Raw genomic sequence first — 26,006 nt, 5'->3', positions numbered from 1 at the left:
AACCGCATGTAATATGTTCAAATCTTTAATTAACATCAATTTTGAATAATTCTTATTCCTTACTTACTAAAGAATCCTTATCCCTTAAAACAATAATGATCCTGCTAGAAATTGAGCTGTTACGCCAAGGATATATGTTAAAGTCATTTTACATTGACAAATCAATAATTTACAAATAAAGGAGGAAAGAAAATCATTGAACCAAAGTATCAACAATTACAACCGAGTAACAAAGGGAAGTTCAAATCTTCAAACAGGTCGAAACTCGGAACATCTCTCACTTCTTTTGCAGACACCAGATTTAGCATGCTGGAACTTCAACATAATTTCTAATAAGAATGCCTTCAAACTGATAGAACCATATGTACTTCATCTAAATAATAATAATTACAGGAAAGGAAAGAACTCATCATCAATGCCTACTAGTAACTGGTGGTAAGTTATGAGATTGGACAAATTGGTTAAGATTCTTTCTAAGCATTTTAGTCCCTTGAAGTCCATGACTCTGCTTCATAATGATAGCCATAATGGTTATAATCATATTGGGGTGGAATGCCATGGTGATAGATATCTTGGGGTGGAGAGGTGGTGGGCTGATGATAGCTATGGTGAGGAGGGGAGGTTGGATGATATGCATGATGAGGTGGGGAGGGGGAACTGATATCATCTCTGCTTTGGGCATTGTCGGCATAAGATTGGTGTCTATCAACTCTAACTTTATCAACTCTGATCTCTACCAACTCCTCTTCCTCGAAAGATCGGAAAATTGGGTGCAAGTAAGCGTCAGCTAAGAATGCTTTTAAGTTTATATCAGGTTCAGTTGTCCGATCCAATAAGTCCTTTGCCATTGCTTCCTGCAAAAGAAGGTAAAAAGAACTTTCATCATACTTAAACAAAATTCTCAAATCTTATGAGATTAAAATTCACATCCAGTTAAAGACCATGAAAGTATAATTGCAGGCAAAAGGAATCTCTCTACCTTGCTCACTAAAAACCAACAACTGTCATTGCAATAGAATCAGCAATTTGCTCTACTCAACTTACCTCCAGTGGATGCTTTCTGAATGCAGGTTCAAAGCGGCTCTTGCAATACTTATGGAAGGATAATGTCAATATTGGTAAGATAACAAGCAGGGGAGTTGAATTAGCAGCCTCTTTTGTACTGAGCAGGCCCATCAATAGAAGTTGAGAGATCAATAAGCTTGCTATTATGCGGCTGTGCACGTGTGGCCAGAATGCAGCACCACTCTCGTACTGGGGATTGTAGACATTAATTATCTGCATATGATCAAATGGAAAATAAGATTAACGAACTCTAAAAACAAGAGAAGATCTACAACTAACATAATTTGCAAAAGAATCTTCACATTAATCGACTTATCTCTCTTGAGAGTGAAGGTTTCTATTAGTTATGACCTATGAGCATCCTATTGAGTTTTAAGTTTCTAATGCAGACATTTTATGGTAGGCTTATAGTAACTGAATAAATTATCAGATGACCTTGCAGAAAGAGAACACATATAAACATAAAAGCATAGTTCATAAACTAACCTGATGACGGTAAACCAGGTAGGCAAAGGCAAAGAAGACTAGTATAAAAGGAAGAAGAATGGGAGTAACTACAGCATATACAATTCCCAAAAGGAAGTAGAGTTGGAGACTTGGGAGAGTTTCCGGATAGTCCACACTGCCAGGGTCCATGGCCATTTCTCTGTCTCTTTCAGTCTTCACCAAAAACATGTTCTTGAGATGAAAAATAACCAATGGTTTTAGTCGGAGAATTTCACCAGCTATACCAGCCCATCCATCAACCATTATATATGTAATAAAGAAAGTGGCCTTCATTGGTATTGACACCCCTATGGTCCTAGGGATCCTGCAGTAGAGTGGAATAATCAGATCACATGATCAGACATCTTCAAAGCCATGCACTAAACATCATCTAAAATTTGCAAAAGTTAAAAGTGGATGAAAGATGACTTACACGGCCTTAATATTGCAGTGTGCTAAATTTACATACTATTACTCTACTCGCAAGAACAAATCCCAAGACTAATACTCTTTGCCATCTTCCCAGTTCACTACTGTTCATAGCTACGCTAATGTTTGCATCACCAGAAGCTCTAGGCCTCTTGTGGAACCAACTTTAAATTAACATCAGACATGAGTTGCACTTGTGTTGGTATTTTTAAAGGTCTCAAGGGCTGCATCACGTTATAGATTTCTATCCCTTTACTAGGCAGCCCCATCCTAGCATATTGAGGTTCACCATTGCAGCATCTCAAGAAGCACACATTCCCAGCATCTTGAGAGGCTCTTTTTACTAACCCTATTTGGTACCGTCGACAATTGAAGCTCAAAAGGAACCCTTTATAGTTTTCTTTCTGTCAGGCCTTGTTTTGAGGGTCACTGTCATGTTAGTCCATCTAAGATTGCTAAATATAGTAGTCAGGTTTTATTCAAAGGGATCTAGACTTGTAGGTCTCTCTTCTTACAATAAACTAGCAGACATTCATGCTAAATTATTGTTCCTCTACACCCTCGAGATCTCAGGTTTCCGAAAAAAAATTAGCAATTTAGAACAACTATAAAACATCGTAAGACAATAATTAAACAAAAAAGAACACCAAAGTTGAATGGAGAATTACTGGGTTGGTGGTTGGTGAAGGAACGAGTGCAACTGCTGAAAAGCTGTTCCAGTCACTATACTCCCCAAGAACACATTCACCAACATAAAATAATAGTACTTTGCTGATGCTCGTCGTTCAAGAGTTGATATAGCTATATGTCCCTCAATTTTTGACATGATCATCAAAATTGTAGGAAGAACATACAAAAAGATCTTAAGAGCAAGGCCGGGAAGAAAACCTTGCAAGAAAGATTTGATGAATTTCCTGCATATTAATTTCAAGTATCACTTTCTGAGTATACTGAAAGAACTTACAAAGTTGCAAGATACTACTCCATTTTTTGCTTAAATGATAATAGTAGTTTGAAAGTTGCTATAATGGTGATAATATCACCAAAGTCTTCTATGTTGCAGAGAACACGAAAATTGAAAACGTAAAAATGGGGCCCAACAAAAGCTCGTTGGCCCATTTTTTTGTATACAGCAGAGTATATAAAAAGACATAGACTATCCTTTTGTAAGTGATCTGAAGAGATAAATATGAAAAGTAAGCACTAGAGCTAAGCATGAATTTTCATAAAAAAATGTTTAGAGCATCTAAAAATATAAATGCATATAGGAAATTACTATTGTTGCATCTATGCTAAGAATTGATAAGATAACTTACAGTTCTATAACTGGCCTAAGGAAGGGAGCAACTCTTTCCAGACCCTCTAAATTTGCAAGAGATTGCACAAATGCGATGGGTATCATGTAGAAAAATACCAAGGCAAATACTGATAATGATATAATTAGCTTCCGAATGGTCAAAGAGACAAATGGTATTGCCAGATTTCGCCAATAAACATCACGGGGTTCCGGAGCCCAATCTGTTAACCACAGTGTAGGATTTTTACTTTGTTGTGTCTGGGCACAAACAGCAGCCCCCCAACGTGATTTGAATGATACAAAAGCAACAGGCAGGATAGATTTGGAGTCCTTGAGAACTTTCTGGCGCTCTAGTTCCATCTGAGACGATTAAAAACAATGCAATAGACAGGGTATCAGAGCCATCAAAAGGTCTAGAAAAGTGTAGGAAGAAAATAGGTTAAAACCATTTGAATATTGAATGTATTGGAATAAAATAGCAGCAGCTCACTCTTTTATCAAATTCTTTTATTTGTTGTTTGTAGAAATCAATGGAATCAACTCTTTCACCCCATAGCCCAAGAAAACCTATCTGAAAGTGGAAAGCATTCAGGGCATCAAATGACCGGGTCCATGAAATATTGGACAAATTGTAAGTTGATAAAAATCTCAAACAAAAACATAAAAATAACCATGAAGGTCGGTATAAGCATAAACTACCTTTTTTGTTGGTCTCTTCTCCGGGTTTCTTTCAAACTTCAATTGATTATAGTCCAGCCAATTTTGAAGCCTATCTCTTTTCCTCACCAGTGAAGCGAATTTGTTTGCATTATATACTGCCTGCATAAAAAAAAATGCAGAAACTATAACGCGCCATGTAAAGCCCCACAAAGATGGACAAGGATGTGTTATATGTAAATTATACATTTGATTACCTGGTGACAAAGATAAGTATCAGGGTGATTTGTTTTAAAGAAGTGGTCTAGAGAATCTGCTATTGAGTGACCTGGAATCTGCGGCACATTCCTCACAGCTACCTGCAAAATTCACCAAAATTTTACCCACAAATGTTTGAATAAACCATTTGATAGCAAACATTGTAAGAAGTGGGACTGATATGGTTACTAGGGTTATTCAAGTGAATTAAAAGAAAAATCTTAATCCTCATATGAATGATAAGACAACTACATGACAGTTTCTTCTCAACTTTAAATATGCTGTAACTGTTCTTAAGATAGTAAAATAGAACTCCCAACTCACAGTGAACTGTTCTGCACGCCTACGCTGAGAGGCCAAGAAATGCAACCTCATTGTTGCTACATTATCATATTCCTTGTAGAGCATGTAACAAATCCAAATTGTGAACAAGTATTCTAATCCAATATGAACAAAAAACCTGAAATTCAACCCATGGCTCGTTAGAAATGCTATCAATCAGCAATGAGATGTTTATTAAAGATATCATGCTAAATTTACCTTATAGATTTAGGGGGAACATTTGATATCGAAAGCTTATCAATGTCACTCACAACCAATTCTTTCCTCAGGAAAAATAATGTTCCACTTGACACATTCACTGGAATAAGGATTAGAAGGGCCACAACAGCTATGGGCACAAAAATCTTTAAGCTGTCAGAGAAGAAACAACAGTGTTAAAAAGATGGTCCAGATATTAAAGTTTCTTTTTCTTATCTTGAAAATGGACATAAATACTTCAATTATAAAAATAAAAAAAGAAGAAGAAGAAGAAGAAGAAGAAAAGCAGTCATGGTTCTGAAGCAGGCAATCTGTGAATGTAACGAAACTTTGACCTTTTCTTAAAAAAGAAAAAAGTATTAAGATTATTGATGCACAGAGAAGATGCATAAAATCATCTATTCGATAAAGCTCAATATACAAGTACAGATAATATCAAGATTTCATGACAGTGAAATACAGTAACCAGATGATAAAACATACAAATCTGTAAAAACCATCATGCTAGACTTGAGTTTACAAAAAGAAACAGCATGAATGAAGTCTACTCATCCTTTTTTAAGTCCTACAAACAATGCTTAATCTGTGCAGCACTCAACAGGAGGTTGGAAGGGATCGTTAATGGGGAACAGTAGCACGCCTTTGAACTCTTAAATCGTGTGAAAGAGCTGCTTTACATATTTCTACAACAAATGCAGCTTCAGAAAATTTTAACAGATATCTAACTGTCAATGTAATGCAAGTTATTCAAAGCACACATAAATACAACTAAAGAAACCCCAAACTTCACTTAATGTGACACTTACACGTATAATTCGATACAGGATTACACTATGACTTTAACACAGGGGGTAACCATATACTGCGGTCAACTTAGATAGAAAAGCAGAGTCATTACATCAAAATTCAAATGAATGGGGAAGGAGCTAGATCTAAGTCAAAGTTTACGAATCTGATTCCAAAAATCATTCACATAAATATAATTTGAAACGAATCTTTACCACAATTTTTTATCCTTCAAATTCCAGAATTTTCTCAAGAAATATAATACTACTCAGAACCTAAAACAAGTAGAAAAAGGACAAGGGAAGAATAAAACAAGAAAATTGATAACCGTAGAGTATGCATTCACAGGAGAAAATAAAAGGTAAAGTTTTTTCCTTTTTGTGTTTAGACCCACAATGGAAATAACTTGAAACGGTGAAAATTATAGTTCAAAACTCGATGTTTCTGTGAAGAGAAGAAAATAGTAGCCACAAGCAATGAACAACCGAACACTAAAAATGGAAGGAAAAGAGGAAAGAGTACCCAAGAGTGTAAATTCTAAGGAAAACAGCAGAATCAAGGCCAGCATGGTTGATAAGCTGGGTCTCACTCATCTTCAAAGCTTGAGGCATCCAGTTCAAGAAAGTAAGATAAGTCTTGAAATCGAGGTTGACGAACTTCGCCACAAAATTCCCACCCCTTCTTGGGCTTGCTCTCTCTCCATTGATATACCATTTTGGGAAGTAAACTCTGTCATTAACTGGTTGAATTCTCAACAGAGCAAAAGCCAACAAGAACGCAAATGCACTCAGAATATTGATTAATGCTGACACCCCAATATCACTTAGAGTAGCCATTCACTAAAAAAGCAGAGCAAAATGAAAACAAAGCATGTGATGTGAAGATGTTTTGAAAGAGATAAGGAAAAGACGCAATAGATGTGCAAAGAAGCAAGACAAGTAGACAAGCACCTAATAGTCCAAAATATGTGACTGCTGATGCAAACACTAAACAGAATGAAAGGTGACGTACAGAAAAAGAAAGAAGAAGAAAACAAAGTTTTCTTTTTTATAATAGAAAATAGAGTTAATTACTTATTATTTTGTTTAAATTCCAATAAAAAATATAGTTTACATTTACAAAAAAATATATTTTTAACCTTATTTTTGGATAATTAATAATAAAGGAAAGGAAATGAAAAAAAAAAAGAGGAAGGGACGCAATATATATATTTTTTGAAGTGGGAAATTAATGGGTTTTGATCTGTCAAGCTATAATTAATAAGTACTTATTACCACTATAATTGATTGGGTTGTTAATAATTGAATTTAGGGTTCAGGAGGAGGCGTTTTCATGTGCATGTGACTGTGTGAGCATGACTGTCATGTTGTTTAATGTTTTATAATATGAGAGAGAACAAGTGGGGTTTGCTTTTCCTGGACTTGTTTATATTGCCATCAAGGATTGTTGTTAAAATTATTTTTGAAATTTACGGTATTTTTTATTTGTATTTATTTTATTGCTTTTATTAAGATGAAATAAGGATTATAAATCTCCATTTCATATATTTCATACTTTGAATAGGAAAGGTGATAGATGGATGCCCCCATCAATGCCTTGAAATCAGGCAATAAAAGTATGATACTTATTTTCTTAATCAGATATAAAGTACTAAACATAAAAGATAATAAAGAAATGATTCTTTATTCTCCTAATCTTTCCATTATATCGTTTTCCCTCCAAAAGGCTAACACATTTTTGCTTGCTTTATTCCATCGATGATGATGAACAAAAGAGGGAAGTTTTGCTTTACTTACTTTGTTTTCTTTCGCATCTTAATTAGTATCGGTATATTATTAATATGTTAAAATATATTTTTTTATTTATAAATTAAAAAAAATATTGTGTAGAAAGAGTAAATATAATAAAAAACTATAATGAAATTATTTAAAGAAATAATAATAAAATAAAAGTTTTGACTTTTGTATCCCAAGCCAAGCCTCTAAAATCCCAAAAAGGATTTCTTTTTTAACCCTTTTTTTTCTCGCCCAGTGTTAATGCTTGTTTTTGGGCCCTTAATACAAGTGGAATACATTCCATTAAAGAAAAAGGTCTTAAAAATGCCAGCTTTTTTTTCTTAAAGCAAGAGGGAAAATATTCACAAAAAAAAAAAAGAAGGGCAAGAGGGAAAATTGATGAGATAAAATTATTTGGTATCATATTCGAATCTTTATTTAATTTAATATCTGTAATAATGATTCTATTTATAACTAAAAAAAATTGTTTTGTTAGATGAATGTTGGGCCTATTCGATAAGGTCGGTGGAGAAAGTGCACTAGAGTCTAAGCTCTAGACTTCTACAATCTACTATTGTATATTAATGCCACTTTCCTCGGAGTATGGTACGTACTTAGCTCTACAACTTGGGGGGAAAAAATCAAAAAAATAAATGTTTAGATATTAAATATTAAATACCCTTTTAAGGAAATATAATTCATACACATTCTTCTTATTTTGTGAGCTTTTATCTTGGATGCTTTCACTTAAAAAAATTACAATCAGCATAAATATTTAAGAACCTATAACATATTTCATTTCATTTTTTTATAGAAAATGAAAATACATGTCTAAAAATTAGGAATATATAAGTATAAATGCCTCCTCATGCAGTAAGCTATGAATATCTTTCTTTAACAGTTTTTAATATATTGTGGTGGATCAATGAAAATAACTAATGGATTTAATTTTCCTCTGCTACATTGACCAAACAATCAGTCACCTTGATACTCTCTCTCAATACATAACATATTTCGTTTTCAACTTTTGAATTCAGGATTATCTCATTAAATTCTATTGTTAAGTTCAAAATTTTAAATAAGGATGGATGGGATAGCTTTCATTTGATTTAATTTTTAATTTAATTTATCTATTTTATTATAATTGAATAATCAATCCTTCAATTTTAATTTGTTAAATTTTAATATTTTTACTTTATAATTAGTAAGAAATTGTCCCGTTTTTATAAATATATGAGCTTAAATTATTGATTTTTTATTAATTTGTTGCATATAAATTATTAAATTATTTATTTTTATTAATTATATGCATAAAATGGTTGAATTGTCAATTTCTAAATTAATTTAACAATATTATCTTTATTGGATTAACTTTTCAATTTGTAAATGAGTATGAAGATTCAATTTTGATATGTTAGAGTTGTGTGACCTAAATTTTAAGAGATTGTTTGCAAGTCAAGTTAAACAAAATATATCTTCTTTCTAGAAGATTTAATATTTATGAGTATAATATATTTAGCATTTATTAGCATAATATATTTGACTTTGATTAGAATTAGGTTTTTTCAACCTATAAATAGATGTAGTTGAAACTCTTCTTGTAATCATTCGAATTTGACATAGTGAAATTTTTTCTCCTCTGCCCGTGATTTTTTTCCCGAAAGGGTTTCCACGTAAAAATCTTTGTGTTCTTTATTTTTATTTATCTTTTCTTTGCGATATATTGTTATTACCGATGTTCTATTTTTACAAATTGGTATCTGAGCTTTTGGGTTATTCATCTCGATCACGATAATGGCGTTTTGGAAGTATGAAATTTCGCTGTTAGATCGCAACACCAGATTTGCGTTGTGGCAGATTAAGATGCAAGCAATTCTTGCGCAGATGGATCTGGGGGATGCCCTGCTAGGGATAAATAAGATGCCTTCGATATTAACAGATGAAGAGAATAAGCATAAGGATTGAAAGGAGTTAACACAATTACATTTGCATTTGTCTAACAAAATTTTACAGGATATGATGAAGGAGAAGATCGTCGCAGCATTATGGAAGAGACTAGAACAAATATGTATGTTGAAGATTCTAACCAGCAAGTTGCATATGAAGCAGCGTCTTTATGCTCATCGTTTGGAGGAAGGTGCGTCTCTGCATGAACACTTAACACTGTTTAAAGAAATTATCTCAAACTTGGAGGCCATGAAGGTTCAATATAATAAAGAAGATCTAGGGTTGATTCTGCTTTATTCGTTGCCCTCGTCTTTTTCAACCTTTAGAGACACGATTTTATATAGCTGCGAGTCTCTCACAATTGATGAGGTTTATAATTCTTTGACCTTGTATGATAAGATGAAGTATCTTGTGGTTTAACCCGACTCTAAAAGAGAGAGTCTCATTGTTCGTGTAATATAAGAATCGAATGCTGATGACGATCGTAGAAGGACACAGGAATGGAATCCTCACGGTAAATCTAAGGGTAGATCAAAGTCTTCAAACAGAGGTAAAACTTGTAACTTCTGCAATAAAAAAAGGGCACATTAAATTTAAGTGTTATAAGCTACAGAACAATATCAAAAGGGAGGCTGTGAATCAAAAGGGAGGTTGCGAATCAAAAGGGAAAACAACCAGAAAATTCCAGTGATGCTGATGTTGTGGAAGACTACAGTGATGGTGAACTTCTAGTCGCTTCTGTCAACAATTCTAAAGTGAGCGATGAGTGGATCCTTGATTCGAGTTGCATTTTCCACATGAGTCCCAATCGAGATTGGTTTACAACCTACAAAACAGTGTCTGAAGGTGTTGTTTTGATGGGAAATAATGTTTCGTGTAAAATGACAGGTGTTGGAACGATTAAAGTTAAGATGTTTGACGGAGTTGTCAGAACACTTAGTGACGTGCAACATGTTCTAAAATTGAAGAGAAATTTAAGTTCGTTGAGTACTCTTAATTCGAAAGGGTATAAATACAAAGCTGAAAGTGAGGTTTTGAATATTTTTAAAGGTTCCCTCATTGTGATGAAAGGGCAGAGAAAGACTGCCAAGTTATATGTTTTTGGTGGTTCTCATCATTCTTGGTGATCATTTGTTGCTTCCTCTTCCTTGTCAGATGATGATATTACTAAACTTTGGCATATGGGCCTGGGGCATCTGAGTGAGAATAGCATGACAGAATTGAGCAAAAGGGGACTTCTTGATTTGCAAGGAATTTGTAAATTAAAGTTCTGTGAGCACTGCGTTTTTGGGAAGCAAAAGAGAGTTCGATTCACTAGAGGAATCCATAACACGAAGGGAACATTGGAGTACATTCATTATGATCTGTGGGGGCCTTCCAGAGTGCCTTCAAGAGGTGGAGCTAATTATATGTTAATTTTTATTAATGATTTTTCTAGAAAAGTTTGGGCATTCTTCCTGAAGTAGAAAAGCGATGTGTTTTCTGCATTTAAGTCTTGGAAAACTTTGATTGAAAAACAGACGGAAAAACAAATAAAATACCTTCGCACAGACAATAGCTTAGAGTTCTGTTCAGATGAGTTTAATAAACTGTGCAAGTCAGAAGGAATCGTGAGACACTTGATAGTTTGTCATAATCTACAGTAAAACAACATTGCAGAACGAATGAACAGAATGATCATGGAGAAGGTTCGATGTATGTTGTCAAATGACAACTTACCAAAGTCGTTTTGGGTCAAAGCAGCCTCTACTACATGTTTTTTTATCAATCGATCTCCATCCATTGCCATTGAGATAAAGACTCCAAAAGAGGTATGGTCTGATAATCCTGTTGACTATTCTGATTTAAAGATATTTAGGTATCCTGCGTATGCTCATGTTGATAATGAAAAATTAGAACTGAGATCCATTAAATGTGTTTTTCTTAGTTATAAAGCTGGTGTAAAAGGGTATAAGTTATGGTGTCCTGAAAATAGAAAAGTTGTGATTAGCAGAGATATTGTTTTTGATGAAACTGTTATATTACCTAACTTATCTCTTAAAGACTCTTCTAATAAAAAAATCAAAAGCAGGTGAAGTATCAGATTAATCTAAAATCTACAACAAAGTCGACTCCTCAAGCTAGTACAAAAATTCAAAATAGAGTTGCTTCTTTACCACAATACTCTATTGCCAAAAATAGAATTAGAAGAGAAATTAAACCTCCAAAGAAGTATACCGAGGCTGATCTAGTTACTTATGCTTTAAATATGGCTGAAGATATAGATGCAAACTAAGAGCCATCTAATTATTCTGAGGCGGTTAACTGTGAAGATTCAGAAAAGTGGATGTTTACTATGCAATAGGAGATAGAATCACTCCACAAAAACAGAACATGAGGTCTTGTGAAACTTCCTAAAGGTAAAAAGGTTGTTCGTTGTAAATGGGTGTTTAAAAAAAAAGAATAAACTCTAGGAGTTGAAGAACCTCAATATAAAGCAAGGCTTGTTGCAAAGGGTTACAGTCAAATTCCAGGAGTGGACTTCACAGATGGGTTCTCCCCAATTGTGAAGCATAGTTTGATTCGAACTTTGCTTGGTATTGTGGCCATGCATGATTTAGAGCTTGAGCAGTTAGATGTAAAAAAGAGGACTATGTTTGCTTGCTGAAAAAGTCTCTTTACGGTTTGAAACAGTCACCAAGATAGTGGTACAAGTGGTTTGATTCATTTATGACTTCTTATAATTTCAAAAAAAGTAGTTTTGAAAGTTGTGTTTACTTTAAGAAAAACAGTGATAGTTTTTTGTGTATCTACTCCTTTATGTTGATGACATATTGATAGCAGCAAAAGATAAAGGAGAGATAAAAAAGGTCAAAGCCCAACTAAGTGAATAATTTGAGATGAAAGATTTGGGACCAGCAAAGAAGATACTTGGTATGAAGATTCTCAGAGATGGAAAAACAAGTAAATTGTACCTAATAAGGGGTACATTGAGAAAGTTCTTTGTAGGTTCAATATGCAGAGTGCTAAGTCTGTTAGTACTCCTTTAGCAGCCCATTTCAGACTTTCATCGGCTTTGTCTCCACAATCAGATGATGAGATTGAGTACATATCACATGTTCCATACTCTAGTGTTGTGGGATCTCTCATGTATGCTATGGTTTGTTCACGTCCAGATTTATCATATGCAGTTAGTGCAGTTAATACATGGCGAATCCCGGTAAAGAACATTGGAAAGTAGTTCAGTAGATTTTAAGATACTTACGAGGTACTACTGATGTTTGCTTACAGTTTGAAAGAACTAGAGATGGAGTCATTGGGTTTGTTGATGTTGATTTTGCTGGAGACCTTAATAGAAGAAGATCTCTCACAGGTTATGTCTTTACAATCGGAGGTTGTGTAATCAGTTAGAAAGCCACTTTGCAAACTACAGTCACTTTGTCTACCACTGAAGTTGAGTACATGGCGATTACTGAGGCTTGTAAAGAAGCTATTTGGTTGAAGGAACTCTTTAGTGAACTCAATGAAGACCTTCAAATTAGTACAGTATTTTGTGACAGTCAAAGTGTCATCTTTCTTACAAAAGATCAAATGTTTCATGAAAGAACAAAACACATTGATGTTCGGTATCATTTTGTTCGTGATATTATTGCCCGTGGTGATATTGTGGTGAGCAAAATTAGTACTCATGAAAATTCTGCAGATATGATGACTAAGTCACTTCCTATAACCAACTTTGAGCATTGTTTAGACTTGGTTGGTGTTCATTGTTGAAGTTAAACCCTTAAGGGGTTTTATAGAAGAGGTGAAAAACTTGTTCGTTGAGAATTCGTGTTAATGTGGAGATTGTTAGAGTTGTGTGACCCAAATTTTAAAAAATTGCTTGCAAGTCAAGTTAAACAAAATATATCTTATTTCTAGAAGATTTAGTATTTATGAGTATAATATATTTAACATTTATTAGCATGATATATTTGACTTTGATTAGAATTAGGTTTTTTCAACCTATAAATAGATGTAGTTGAAATTCTTATTGTAATCATTCGAATTTGACATAGTGAATTTTTTTCTCTTCTGCTCGTGGTTTTTTTCCCGAAAGGGTTTTCACATAAAAATCTGTGTGTTCTTTATTTTTATTTCTCTTTTCTTTGCGACATATTGTTATTACCAATGTTCTATTTTTACATGATAAATTAAAGTAGAAAAAAATAATTATTATCTTCATTGAAAATCTAAGGTAAAATCACCTTTATATTTAATTATGCCGGAGTCTTGGGCTAAATACTTGTGGACAAAAATTCCGTGATCTCAGTGTGAATATGCCCATCAAAAGTTAGAGCAATAAATTGTCAAGCCCATTCGCCGGTCTTTAATTTGGGTACAGGAACTGAGAAAACAATGTTAGTTTAGATGGATATTTACATTGTTTATATCACTGATGATTCTTAACAAGATCTTTGATATATATCTTTATTCCTTGAAAGAACACATAAAGACAGAATGTGAATGAGGGAAAAGAATGATGCCAATTATATCCCCACGATATCAATTCATAAATGAGCACAACGAGGTTTGCTTTGCCAAACCCAAACTCTTGAAAATTTCACACCACAATGGAACATATTCTATTATTCTCATAATCTCCAACATTGTTCAATTTCACCCTCATAGCAACCTCTCTTCCTTCACCATTCTGCCTAGTGCCAATCGACTGCCGACCTCGTTACTCGACAAATATTTTTTTTATCGTCTATTGTTTCTTCATCATCTTTGTCTATTTGTACTCTCTGTACCTTCATTTTCCCAAACAACAAAATTTTCATCTAACAAAGCTGAGACTCAGCCAACATGGCAGAAGAGAGTTCTGAATTTCAAAACACTCAAGGACTAGTCCATGCACCAGAATCAAATGAAAGGGAAATTATCGATAGGTCGATCTTTGACGTGGGTGACACTTCCATGAAACCGGAGAGAGCTAATAAGGAAGCTTATAGCACATATTCGAGGGTTGAGCATAAACCTACGAGAAAGGAAATTTGGGCTTGGTATGCCTATGAACTGTGCTCTTACTTTGTCCATACGGTTCTTATACCTGTAGTGTTTTCTCTAACCATCGGTCAAATAGTTGAGGAACCTACTGAGCCACTCCGAGGATGGAGCGAGAGTGCCAAGGGCTTGGCTTGTAAGATCAATGAAATGAAACTGTAAGCGTCGTTGACTTGGTATATATTTCTCAAATCATTTTCAGCTTAAGGTCATGCAATTAATAATAAATGTTCGTTTAAATATTACAGGTATGAGCGACTTACACAGCGTTCAATATCAGTTGGCAATTCCAAAGTTTCCCCCTTAGAGTGGACTTCAATCTCCTGGGCAATAGGCCTAGTTCTGGCTGCACCGGCACTCCGTTCCATTTCCACCAACCTTGACCAAGGGCAGAACCTGCAAGTTTTTGCTGGAGCTGCAACAGCCATTGGAGCATTATTTTGTCTGCCTGTTGGATTCTTCAAAGTCACATGGATCTTCCCCATATATATTGCTCCAGTGGTGGCTGCCATTATCGTTGCTACTGCTTCTCACACCCGCCATCATGGCCTAATGATCCGAGGATTCTCTGGAACCACCATTCAAAGACATCAATTCCCAGATAGAAGAGGTGTCTCAAGTTGGCTATCACTCTATGCCACAGCCGCTGGTTGCTTGGGGTCTGCTGTAATAGCAGCATTCGTGTATTATATGCTTCGAATTCAAGATATTTTTACTGGCTTGTGGGTGGTCTCCATTTTCAGTGGACTGAAATGGCTAGCTGGAATAGTTCACGTCTTTACTTTGAGGCCTGGGGAGGCCATTACCTCTCCTTCACCAACAAATCATTTCCTCTCCATTTTTAAATATCATCATGGACTTGGAAGCCTTATTATTGTTGGGCTTTCTTCATTCACATCAATGTGCATTTTCACAGGAGGGGTACTTTATTTGGTTGGACAACTTTGCCTCAAGCCAGTGTTCTTGCTCTATTTCTGGTTAATTTATTTCATTTTCCCCTCAATTTCTTTGCCGCTGCTGCAACCAATTCAGCTTGTTTTTAAGGCAAATGCAGTGAAAATGCATCTGCTTGGACTCATTTTATCACTAGTAACTTCAGGAACAGGGTTCCAGTTCCGAAAGGAGAACTGGCAGAGACATCATATACTGATTTTTGCTGCAGTGCAAAGCACATCGGCTGGAGTCTTGCATGCTTTTGGGCGAGTTTTGTTGATGGACTGTTCACCAGCTGGTAAAGAAGGCGCATTTGCAGTTTGGTACTCGTGGGTGAAAATGGTGGGAACTTGTCTAGGCTTTGCAATAGCGTCGGGAGCCGCTGCTGGAAATGTTGGAACTTCTTTCGCAACCGCTTTCTGCACAGCAGCAGTGGCGATGGTGATTTCGATATATGCGAACATAAGCGACGTTGGAGGAGCAGTAGCCGCAGGGCTTGTGAGTGAAGAGGGCGAGACGGCTTCACCCATCACCAAGGGCTTGGATGAGAGCGACAGCATGAGCATGAGCATGAGCAATGTTGATGGCAATGCAAAGAAACAGGCTGTGGGAGAGGAAGCTGCATAGGAATAGGAACCAAGTAAAAGGGAATAATTAAAGGGTTTTCTTTTACCGTCAAAAGGTAATTTCCTTTTTGTAATCCTAATTCTTTTGAAATAATTTAGGCTAAATGATGAATTTGGTTTTTTTTTTTTTTCATTTGTGTTAATAAAAAATGTTTTAATTTGCTTACGGAGGATTTGAATTTTAAATGGGCAATTGTTGTATCAAAAATGTTTTGATTTAGTGTATGCATACATGCACTTTTTTTTATATACAATATTATAACTACCAATATCCCTCCCGACCTTTAAATAAAAGAATAATATACTTTAGCATATTCGAATTCATGTCTTCTTACACTGACAACAATGTTGATGCCAACTGAGCTAAGATCCAATAAACTACATGCAATTATTTAAATATAAGCCAAAAATTATATATTCTGAAAAAATAGAAATTATATATAGGGAGAGGTCCACTTATATCTCGTATCAAATTAAAATAGTTTTAGATCTTATATATTTTGTACGATTGATATTTTAACGACCCAATTGTTGAATCTATCGATATAATTGTACTTATCATGCATGTAAAATTTTAAATCAATTTAACATCACCATCATATCGATCTAAAATATTATATATATATTAATATTTATTAAACGATTGAAAGTTTTCTATAAAACAAATAGTTAGAAATTTTAAATTCACATCAAATTTGACATGAACCATATATATCAATAGAATATAAAATATGACATTTAGATCGTTAAAATATTAATTATACATAAATATACATGAGGATGTAAAACTAACCTATTAGAAAAGTTTTTTTAATGTGCATACTTTTTGAAAGTTAAATTTTAGTTTCTCTACTTTTAATTTGTAAACATTGAATCTTTGTGTTTTTATTTAAAAATATTCGGCCGTCCATCCAATTATTTTATTGTTAGTGTTGTTAGTGTAGTAATTAAAATAAAAGTAAAATAATTTTTAACTCCCTCAATGTTTACAATTTTTTCAATTTGATACTCATTTTTAAAAGTGCATATTTTTAACAAAATTAAAAATACCATATTTTAATGAAATCTTAATTTTTTAAATAAATGATTTTATTAAAAATAAAAACTTTTAAAATTCAAAAACAAAACAATTTTTAAAATTAAAATTGTAGAAAATAATGTAATAAGGTATTATCTACTCTTTAAACGGTAATAAGTTGTCTCTAAAGTTTTTATAATTTTATTCATATTAAAATGCTTTTTTAATAAAAATTACTTTATTTTTTAATGGTGCACAAAATTATTTCACAATTCTTCAAGAATTCATCATTTTATTTCAGGTTAAATTTTCCAATACACTCTCAATGCATTATTAATAAATCACAAATTATCATGTCATTAATAAATAAAATAAAAATATGTTGGAAGACACAAAAATAAATATCCGTAAATTTATTTAAACATAATAAATGATGATTTATAAGATGATGATAGTCATAATTAGACTTGGCCCGGCAGAAGGCCTGTCCGAAATGTGAGAGGGTTTGGACAAAAATATAGGTCCGAAAAATGGGCTTGGACAAAAAAATAAGGCCCGTTTAAAAAACGGATCGGGCCTCGAGTAAGGTATTTTTTGCCCGAGCTCGGCCCGGTCCGAATTAACTGAAGGACAAAAAAATCTACTCTCTTTTTTTGTTTTTAATTGTTATTTTCTTGTTGTTTTCTCCCTCTTTTGCTACCGTTTTACTATTATGTTGCTACTATTTTGTTGTTATTGTTTGGATATTGTATAAAACTTATTTTATTGTTAATTTTGTTATTATTTTAGAGGCATTTGATTGTTAAGTTGCATTTATCTTAGTGTTATTTAAGTCTACATATATTTTAAATTTTATTTTTAATTTGTTGGGAAATATTTATTTTGATGTTTTTAATATTTTTGATGTATTATATATATTTAAAAATTATATAAAATAATATAAAAAATTAATACAGGTCGGGCTCGGGTTTTAGCATTTTTATCTGGCTCGAACTTGGGTAAAATTTTAGGCCCATTTTTCGGGCTGGACCCGGCCCGGGCCTAATAAATGGTCTGAATTTTTAGTCGAGCCCGGCCCAAACCTGAATGGATATCAATTTTCCAATTTAAATAAATTTAGGGATATTTATGTATAGGTACTTCATTATTTTGTTAATTAATGAAGTGATTAAATATAATTCAATGATAGTGTACGAGACTTGTGTATTAACAATACATATAATATGATTTTTAAAATGTTTAGTATATTTTGTGCATACTGCATTGATGTTTAGATTGAATTTAAAAAAAAATATGGTTGTTAAACAATATTTTAATTTTTTAACAAAAAATCAAATTAAATATTAAAAACAACTAAACGAGTAGAATTCAATTCTAACAGTTGAATCAATTTAGTTCATTTATTTTTTTTTCAATTAAAAAATAGTTTTTTTTGTATAATTTTAAGGTAAATTACACCAACAGTCACTTAACTTTGGGGTAGCTAACAAAGCAGTCACCTAGGTTTCATTTCAGTCACTCAACTTTTAAAAAATAACAAAATAGACACCAACATTATAAAAAAGTGACAAAACAGTCACTGATTAATAGTTTTCGTTAGTGTCTTAACAGGACCGTGGATGTGGCAAGTTAACTAGCTGATGTGGCTAGTTAACTTGCCAAATTGGACGTGGATGTCTACAGTGGAAATCCACCAAATTTAAGAAGAAATTAAAAAAAAAACCCTAATAATAGAGAATAAGAAGAAGAAAAAGAAGAAAATACCCAATTTTTTTGCTGTGTTTTTCTTCCGGAGAAAGAAAATTTAAGAAAATAGATTTTTCTTGCTGCTTAACCTAATTATTTATCTTTAAAAAGAAAGCATCAAATGATTTTCTAGGGTTTGAAATTTGAATTTGATTTTTAGTAAGAACTTTAAATTTGTTGCGAAATTCTGGAAAATTTCATGCTGATTTTGGTTGTAATTTGATGTGTTGAAGGGATTTAAGGATGGGAAAGAGGAAATTAAGAGCAAAGTTTACTCCTAAGAAGCGAATGGATAAGCTTGATACCGTTTTCAGTTGTCCCTTTTGTAACCATGGCACCGGTGTCGAATGCCGCCTATAAGTATAAATTTCAAACCTTAGCAAATCATTCGATGCATTCTTCTTCTTTTTCTTCTTCTCTTCTCTGTTATTAGGGGTTTTTTTCAATTTCTTTTTAATTTGGGTGGGTTTCACTGTGGACATCCAACGTGGCAAGTTAACTTGCCACATCAGCGGTCCCGTTAAGACACTAACGGAAACTGTTAATCAGTGACTGTTTTGTCACTTTCTTATAACGTTAGTGACTGTTTTGTTATTTTTTAAAAGTTGAGTGACTGAAATAAAACCTAGGTGACTGTTTTGTTAGCTACCCCAAAGTTGAGTGACTGTTTGTGTAATTTACCCATAATTTTATTAATTTCAGTAACTTTATATATAAAGCAATTTTATATGATAAAATAATAATTAATAATTAATTATACTTGTGAATAGAGGTGTTCATGGGCCGGGCTAGGTCAGGTTTATGTCGGGCCTAAGCATGATGTTAATATATTTTATGTTTTCCTAAGTCCGGCCCGACCTAAAATCTAGGCCTAAAATTTTGTCCAAACTCGTCCATATTTGCAAAAAATTCGTCTAAGCCCATTTTAGGCCTGCCCATATTATTTTTTAAATTTAAAAAATATATATTTATATTGTTTTATTTTAATAATTAATACTTTTAAACATTTTTTATTTATTGAAAATTTTTATATAGTCAATCTTAACATTTTTTTAATGTTTACATTAAAGTAGTATTATATTATTTAGTATTAGTTTATTTTTTAATATGTTTTAAATTACATAATATATAAAAATAACATAATATAAAATATTATAAACTTAAAATTGATCGGGTCGAGCTGAGCTCGGGCATTGAATGTTCAAGCCCAAGCTCAACTCATATTTTAATCGGCCCTATTTTTTTTGCTCAAGCCTAATATTTTTGTTAAAACCTTTCTGAATTTCAAGCGGACCTTTGGGCTTGGGAGAATGCTTGGCTCATGAATAGGTCTACTTGTGAACAAAAATTGAACTAATTAAACCCAACTTGACATGTTATCAATTTATAACACATGTTTACCACTTGCAAATCTTTAATAGACCAATCTAAAAGGTTTAGTCTTCATTCCCTAAGGACCATTTAGACATACACTAGTATTTGGCTAATAATAAATTTTTTTTGTTGTTGTTCAAAGTATTTATTAAGGCGAGTTCAATAATTAATATTTTGTGTTTAGTAGACTCATTAAAAAGATATACAGTAACCACAAGTTTTAAAACTACTCTATATCCAAACCTACAACCATGGATAAGATGAGAAACATTTACCTCAACAATGAAATATATACTAGCACGTCATAAAAACTCTAAAATAAATAAATACTATTAAATTTGTATTAATTAATTCGTTGGGCACCTTTTTGGTTTTTTTTACTGGCATTGCACCCTACCTCCATGTTGGGGTCGAGCCATTGCGAATATTGAGTCCCCCGTTATTGACGGTTAATATGACACGTGCCTTCCTTGCCGGCCCAGGCCATGTGGAAAGACGACGATGTAACCTGAGTGACGCTTGCGTCTGTGGGCCCGCCACGTGACTCATTGAATATTCCATTCTTCTCTTTTGCCACCGAATATTACACGCTGGCACTTACGTGGAACCGTCACGAACCCTTTTTACCAATTTGCTACGTCTCGCTCCAAGCTGCATCCACTTCTTATTGTCTCTCAAATAACCGTTGGATCATCAAACTAGGAAAATCAACGGTGGAACGCCTAACGTAAACGTAGACCGGAGAAGTGGGAGAAAATTATTATGCCGCGTTTGTTTTGTTGTAAATGTAAATCATGTTTGTTTGCTTTTAAGATTCGTCGCCGAGCTTTGCTCTGCATGTTCTGGGGTTAAGATATAAAAATTCTTTGTCCATTTCTGAGTAAATCAAAAATAAAAATACTCTGCTAATCTATATGAAGTTGAAGCAGCAAAAACTCTGTTTACAATTCTCATTCTCAAAAGAATCCTATTTGACATTTGGAAAATCAACTCCCTTTCAGTTTTAAGGAGAGAATTTGATGAGATGGAGAGATTAAACTATGGCGGAGGCGGTGGTGGAGAAGGGAACTATTGGTACGAAAATGAGGTAGTGATGAGCAGAGACCCGAAGCCGAGACTGAGATGGACGGCTGATCTTCACGACCGATTTGTCGATGCCGTAACTAAACTTGGTGGCCCTGACAGTTAGTCTTCTCTACCTCTTTACGCTGTTTCTACTATTTTGTGCAATTAGATACATATCTTTCAATTTCTTTCATATACGGTGCAACAAGAAGCAGGTTATAGACAATATGAAACAAATAAGGCACTCGTGTATGAGTTATTAGCAAAATTTTTATAGTAGAAAAACACTCTGGTTTTCGTTAAGTAGAATCTTCTTCTTGTACTAAATTGTAATTCTATTTTTTTATTATTAATGAAATGATATAAGTATATTGAAATATCACCTTGGCATAGTTTTTACATTGTAGTCTGATGTTATTGTGAAATTCTGCTTTCAGAAGCAACTCCAAAGTCCGTCCTAAGGTTGATGGGCATGAAGGGCTTAACACTCTACCATTTGAAGAGCCATTTACAGGTAAATAGCATAGGACAATGCCATTAATGCTTTCAAGCATGCTTCCCTTTTGCTTTTCAATTATTTTTTTAAACATTGCACTGTGGTGATTTTGCTTATTTTATAGAAATACAGACTAGGACAGCAGACACGGAAACAAAATGCAGTAGACCTAAACAAAGTAAATGGTGGTAAGTTGGTTGATTAGAAATATACAAATATTTCTTAAAAGGGTGATAAGTTGGTTGTTGTGGTGATGGCTGCTATTCCTTAATTTAGGGAGTTCATATGTACAATGTAGCAATCATTTTTCAGGGACTATCATCACCAATTCACCAAGAGCTGACAGTGAGCAAAGGTACTTCGCAAACTCTATTTATCATTTCTGCTTCGTAATCAGAACCTCTGCTTCTGCTTGAGTATTCACTGGTTACATCAGACTTTACAGCGGCTAGAAATTGAGAATCAAATTAGGATATCATCTTTTCAGACTGTTTTTCGTTTTTGGGTCTGTCAAAAGTGCACTGAATATGCAAATGAAACAGACAAATCCCAGTGGCAGAAGCATTGAAGAATCAGCTAGAAGTACAACAGACGTTGCAAGAGCAACTTGAGGTTAATTTACCCTTTAAGAGAAAAACAGTAGTATATTCTGTCAGTTGGCGAATTTTGCTATTCAAGCTCGTAATTTGTATTTACTGTAGGTAGAGAAGAAACTGCAGATGAGAATAGATGCACAAGGGAAGTACTTGCAAGCAATATTAGAGAAAGCCCAAAAGAGAGTCTCGATTGATATAAATTATTGCGAAGGGAATGGTGAGGAAGAAACAAACTTCAGCGTTTTAAACAAGGCCAACTGCTCTGCTTTTCAGAATTATGGAGGGAGACGGAGAGAAAACAGCAAAGATGTTAAGCTTGAAGTTGAAGGAGATTCCACTGCATTTGACTTAAAAGACCAGACATAGCTACAAGTTTGTTAGTGCTGTAAATGGAAACCGCATGTTTTCATGATTTTTTTTCTTAAAAAACTCTTCAACTTCAACAGAAGATGATCAAAAGTCAAAACACACACGAAAGGCACTTGGTATCGCACAACAATGTCACATTAGTGTCCATATAACGAGGAAGAAAGAGCAACTTCTGTCGGACAGATTTTTTGGTGAATAAAAAATGAGATAACAAAAGTACCAGCAGCTTTGTCTTGCTAAATCAATTCCTTATGCACACGTGTTACTCTCAGCATATCATCAATCTCAATAGAAAACATTTTAGTTAAACAATCAACTTAATTTCTCTTCATAGTGAACATCTGCTTAATATCCCAAATAGCTATTTTGAGTAGTATTGATCTCCTTCAAGCAACCTGTTCAAATTAAAGCTTTAGCATACCTTTTTGTTGTGACAAGAATAAATCATTCAAGCAACCTGTTTAAATTAAAGCTTTAGCATACCCTTTTGTTGTGACAAGAGTAAATCATTTTAGATACTCTAAAATTCAACATAAAAAATTGAACGAAACATTTAAATTATAATTAAATCCGACAATTCTATTTTCAAACTGATCTCGCACTATCATTAAACTGTTTGGTTTATCATAATAAATGAAATAATGACAGTAACCTTTTCTTTAACTATAATATAATGACAGATTTACCTTTTAATATTTTTATAAATTCTATTAATTTCATTCTTCACAAACTCCTGGATCATCTGTTGCTTTAATCGTGTCTTGGTCGACAATAGCCACATTTATCAAATCTCATCCTCAGGTTTGTTGACTGTGATCCATGCAATTCAAGGGCTGCTGAAATTCCCAGTCTATGCTTTGCTTACCCTAGCATTTCTGGCCCTCTTACTATTCTATAGATCTCTCATTTTTACTGTTTCAAAAAAAGATCTCTCATTTTTACTTAATGAAGCACGAATATAGTGATATGATAATTTAAAAAAAAAAAATTAGAATACGAGTATAGTGTACATGACAATAATAACATGATAATGTTTCTTTTCTAGAAGAAATTATTAATAATTTTATTTATTTATAATTAAACTAATCTTTTTATGTAAAAATTAAAATTTTAATCAAATAAATAAATAAATTAGACAAACATTATATATATTTATCATAATATTTGCTTACTTTAATAATTTTGTACCAAAAAGAACTTTAATAATTATAAATAATGAGCAGCCCAAAATTTTCAGCTTCATGCCCCTTTCCATTTCTCCACAATTTTTTCATTTCAGTTTCTTTTCTTCCCCATCTTTCCTTGTATTTCTTCTCTCTTCTGTTTCTTTTTTTCCGTTTCTGTGACTGTGTTCAATTTGGTTTTTTTTTTTTGATCTGATACGTATCCAGCCGTGTCGGTGGTGTGTCCGTGTCGGGCACCGATATGACACTGGAAAGAGGAGGTTTCCCGGTGCTTCATAGACCCTTACTTTAATTGAACTTTCTTCATTGGACAAATCCAGTATCACGGAAAGTTCCAGATTGTCCATCATTAACGATGACTTGTTTGTATTTGGTTCTCTTCACTTTTCATAACTACAAGTCCAATCCTCTTTCCTTGACTACCTACCAGTGAAAACCTTAACCTTTAAGTCTTCATCTCATCCTATTCCTACCTTTTCCCGCTCTATAAATTGGGTGAATCAATCGTGTTTGGATATTGAGAAAAACCACCAAGCCAAAGCTGTTTCATTTCAACAAGAATGTCGAGCGAAAGCCAGATATGGGTGATTCCGTTCTTTGGGCAAGGCCATCTCCTCCCATCCATGGAACTGTGCAAGCACATAGCCTCTCGCAATTTCAAAGCTACTCTCATCATTTCCTCCAATCTCTCTTCTTCTATACCCTCTTCCTTCCATGATCATCCTCTCATTCAGGTTGCCCAAATACCCTCTTCATCGCCTACTCCACCAGAGCTCAGTTCCGGCCCCCATCATCATCACTCAGATTTAGCTCAGGGCATTGCCAGTCTGCTGGAGAATACCTCCCAACCTGCCTGTGCCGTAATAGATAATATGATGGATTGGACAGCAGACATTTTCAAGAAGCTTAAGATTCCAACAATTGCGTTTTTCACCTCGGGTGCGTGTTCAGCAGCTCTGGAGTTCGCCATGTGGAAGGCTCGCGTGGTAGATATCGAGCCTGGAGAGACAATTTTGCTTCCTGGGTTACCTGAAGAAATGGCTTTGACAGATTCCGATCTTAAACAAGGCCCACCACCTGGACCACCTCCTCCCCAGCTTGGGGGCTTCGGGTTTCCACGTGGGCCTCCAGGACCACCACCACCGCCAGCAGCGGACGGGTTTCCTCTTGGACATCCACCACCGAAAATGGGACCACCCCAACCAGGTGGACAGCCACAATGGATGGAAACTGCCAAGGACTCAGTCGCATTGATGCTGAATAGTTGCCATGAGCTTGAAGGCCCATTTCTTGACTATTTAAGGCTCCAAATTGGTAAACCAGTTTGGGGTGTTGGGCCCCTATTGCCCCAACAGTTTTGGAAATCATCCGATTCCTTGCTCCACGATCGTGAAATCCGAGCCAACAAACAATCTAATGTTACGGAAGATCAAGTGATGGGATGGTTAGATTCAAAGCCACATGGATCAGTGCTATACGTGTCTTTCGGTACTGAAGTTGCTCCCACCAAACAACAGTTCCAGCAATTGGCTGATGCATTAGAAGCCTCGAACAGGCCATTTATTTGGGTGATCCAACATGGGTCGGGCCGACCAGGTCCACCACCTGGCCCACCTCAGTTCTTAGGGAACCAACATGGGTCGGGCCGACCAGGTCCACCACCTGGCCCACCTCAGTTCTTAGGGAACCAACCTGGTTCCAATGATGTAGTCTTTGAAGAAGAGGGTTACTTCCCACATGGTTTGGACCAAAAGGTCGGTAAAAGAGGATTGATCATACACGGATGGGCACCTCAGTTGTTAATATTAAGCCATGCATCGACGGGTGGGTTTCTATCACATTGTGGATGGAATTCTACGGTGGAAGCAATCGGACGTGGGGTGCCATTATTGGCATGGCCTATTAGGGGTGACCAGCACTCCAATGCCAAATTGGTAGTGAATCATCTCAAAGTGGGGTGCATGATTTCCGATAATCTGGCACAACAGAATATCAAGAAGGATGATATTGCTGAAGGGATTGAGAGGCTAATGGGAAACGAAGACATTAAAACGCAAGCTGTGATGCTTAGCACTAAATTTCAGCAGGGTTTCCCAGCGAGCTCAGCTGTTTCTTTGGATGCTTTCAAGGATTTTATTGTTAACCTGAATGCACATTAAGCACAAGGTTTCTGTCACGGAGAAATCTATTTATATAATTCCTCTGTATTTCATTGACATATTATGAGGATTATTATCTACCTTATTAATTTCTTTTGCTTGGGCATCCTGATCTTATAGATCCATGTACTTTTTTTGTTCTATATATAGACGTTAAAATTTTCATTACATTTCC

At 34.5% G+C, this 26,006-nt stretch overlaps 3 protein-coding genes across 4 annotated transcripts; 2 read left to right on the top strand and 1 right to left on the bottom strand.

Annotated features, from left to right (window-relative positions):
* Positions 1-133: 133 nt before the first annotated feature.
* LOC105764963 (CSC1-like protein At1g32090) lies at positions 134-6,445 on the bottom strand. The gene is made up of 11 exons (XM_012583807.2): positions 6,041-6,445; positions 4,733-4,885; positions 4,517-4,652; positions 4,192-4,293; positions 3,977-4,096; positions 3,768-3,848; positions 3,297-3,637; positions 2,649-2,894; positions 1,552-1,876; positions 1,045-1,278; positions 134-854 (listed from the first exon to the last, which is right to left on the bottom strand). Exons 1-11 carry the CDS (start codon positions 6,352-6,354, stop codon positions 483-485), a joined length of 2,424 nt encoding a protein of 807 aa, XP_012439261.1. The 5' UTR covers positions 6,355-6,445; the 3' UTR covers positions 134-482.
* A 14,375-nt stretch (positions 6,446-20,820) lies between these two features.
* LOC105764962 (myb family transcription factor PHL11) lies at positions 20,821-22,704 on the top strand. 2 transcript variants are annotated; one of them, XM_012583806.2, is made up of 6 exons: positions 20,821-21,146; positions 21,465-21,541; positions 21,648-21,711; positions 21,836-21,878; positions 22,066-22,135; positions 22,225-22,704. In XM_012583806.2, exons 1-6 carry the CDS (start codon positions 20,987-20,989, stop codon positions 22,483-22,485), a joined length of 675 nt encoding a protein of 224 aa, XP_012439260.1. In that variant the 5' UTR covers positions 20,821-20,986; the 3' UTR covers positions 22,486-22,704. The 2 variants fall into 2 exon arrangements, with proteins under 2 accessions (XP_012439260.1, XP_012439258.1); XM_012583804.2 differs by having other exon boundaries at positions 20,823-21,146; positions 21,800-21,878.
* Positions 22,705-23,752: 1,048 nt separating this feature from the next.
* On the top strand, positions 23,753-25,999 carry LOC105764961 (scopoletin glucosyltransferase). Its single transcript, XM_052625744.1, has one exon. It carries the CDS (start codon positions 24,233-24,235, stop codon positions 25,829-25,831), a length of 1,599 nt encoding a protein of 532 aa, XP_052481704.1. The 5' UTR covers positions 23,753-24,232; the 3' UTR covers positions 25,832-25,999.
* Positions 26,000-26,006: the final 7 nt, after the last annotated feature.

The sequence above is a fragment of the Gossypium raimondii genome, chromosome 12 (genome assembly GCF_025698545.1).
Source record: "Gossypium raimondii isolate GPD5lz chromosome 12, ASM2569854v1, whole genome shotgun sequence".
NCBI lineage: Eukaryota > Viridiplantae > Streptophyta > Magnoliopsida > Malvales > Malvaceae > Gossypium > Gossypium raimondii.
The sequence above is the reverse complement of the archived record's forward strand: the minus strand, read 5'-3'. Positions and strand labels throughout refer to the sequence as shown.

What these genes read in the sequence shown, in the direction of transcription:
- LOC105764963 (XM_012583807.2), bottom strand. Translation starts at nt 6,354, where the DNA reads ATGGCTACTCTAAGTGATATTGGGGTGTCAGCATTAATCAATATTCTG. An exon ending in GGCGTGCAGAACAGTTCACT is followed by an intron (nt 4,294 to 4,516) that starts GTGAGTTGGGAG and finishes TGAATTTTGCAG; the next exon opens with GTAGCTGTGAGGAATGTGCC. An exon ending in CTTAGGCCAGTTATAGAACT is followed by an intron (nt 2,895 to 3,296) that starts GTAAGTTATCTT and finishes ATTAATATGCAG; the next exon opens with GAAATTCATCAAATCTTTCT.
- LOC105764962 (XM_012583804.2), top strand. Translation starts at nt 20,987, where the DNA reads ATGGAGAGATTAAACTATGGCGGAGGCGGTGGTGGAGAAGGGAACTAT. An exon ending in ATTTGAAGAGCCATTTACAG is followed by an intron (nt 21,542 to 21,647) that starts GTAAATAGCATA and finishes CTTATTTTATAG; the next exon opens with AAATACAGACTAGGACAGCA. An exon ending in AGAGCTGACAGTGAGCAAAG is followed by an intron (nt 21,879 to 22,065) that starts GTACTTCGCAAA and finishes CAAATGAAACAG; the next exon opens with ACAAATCCCAGTGGCAGAAG.
- LOC105764961 (XM_052625744.1), top strand. Translation starts at nt 24,233, where the DNA reads ATGTCGAGCGAAAGCCAGATATGGGTGATTCCGTTCTTTGGGCAAGGC.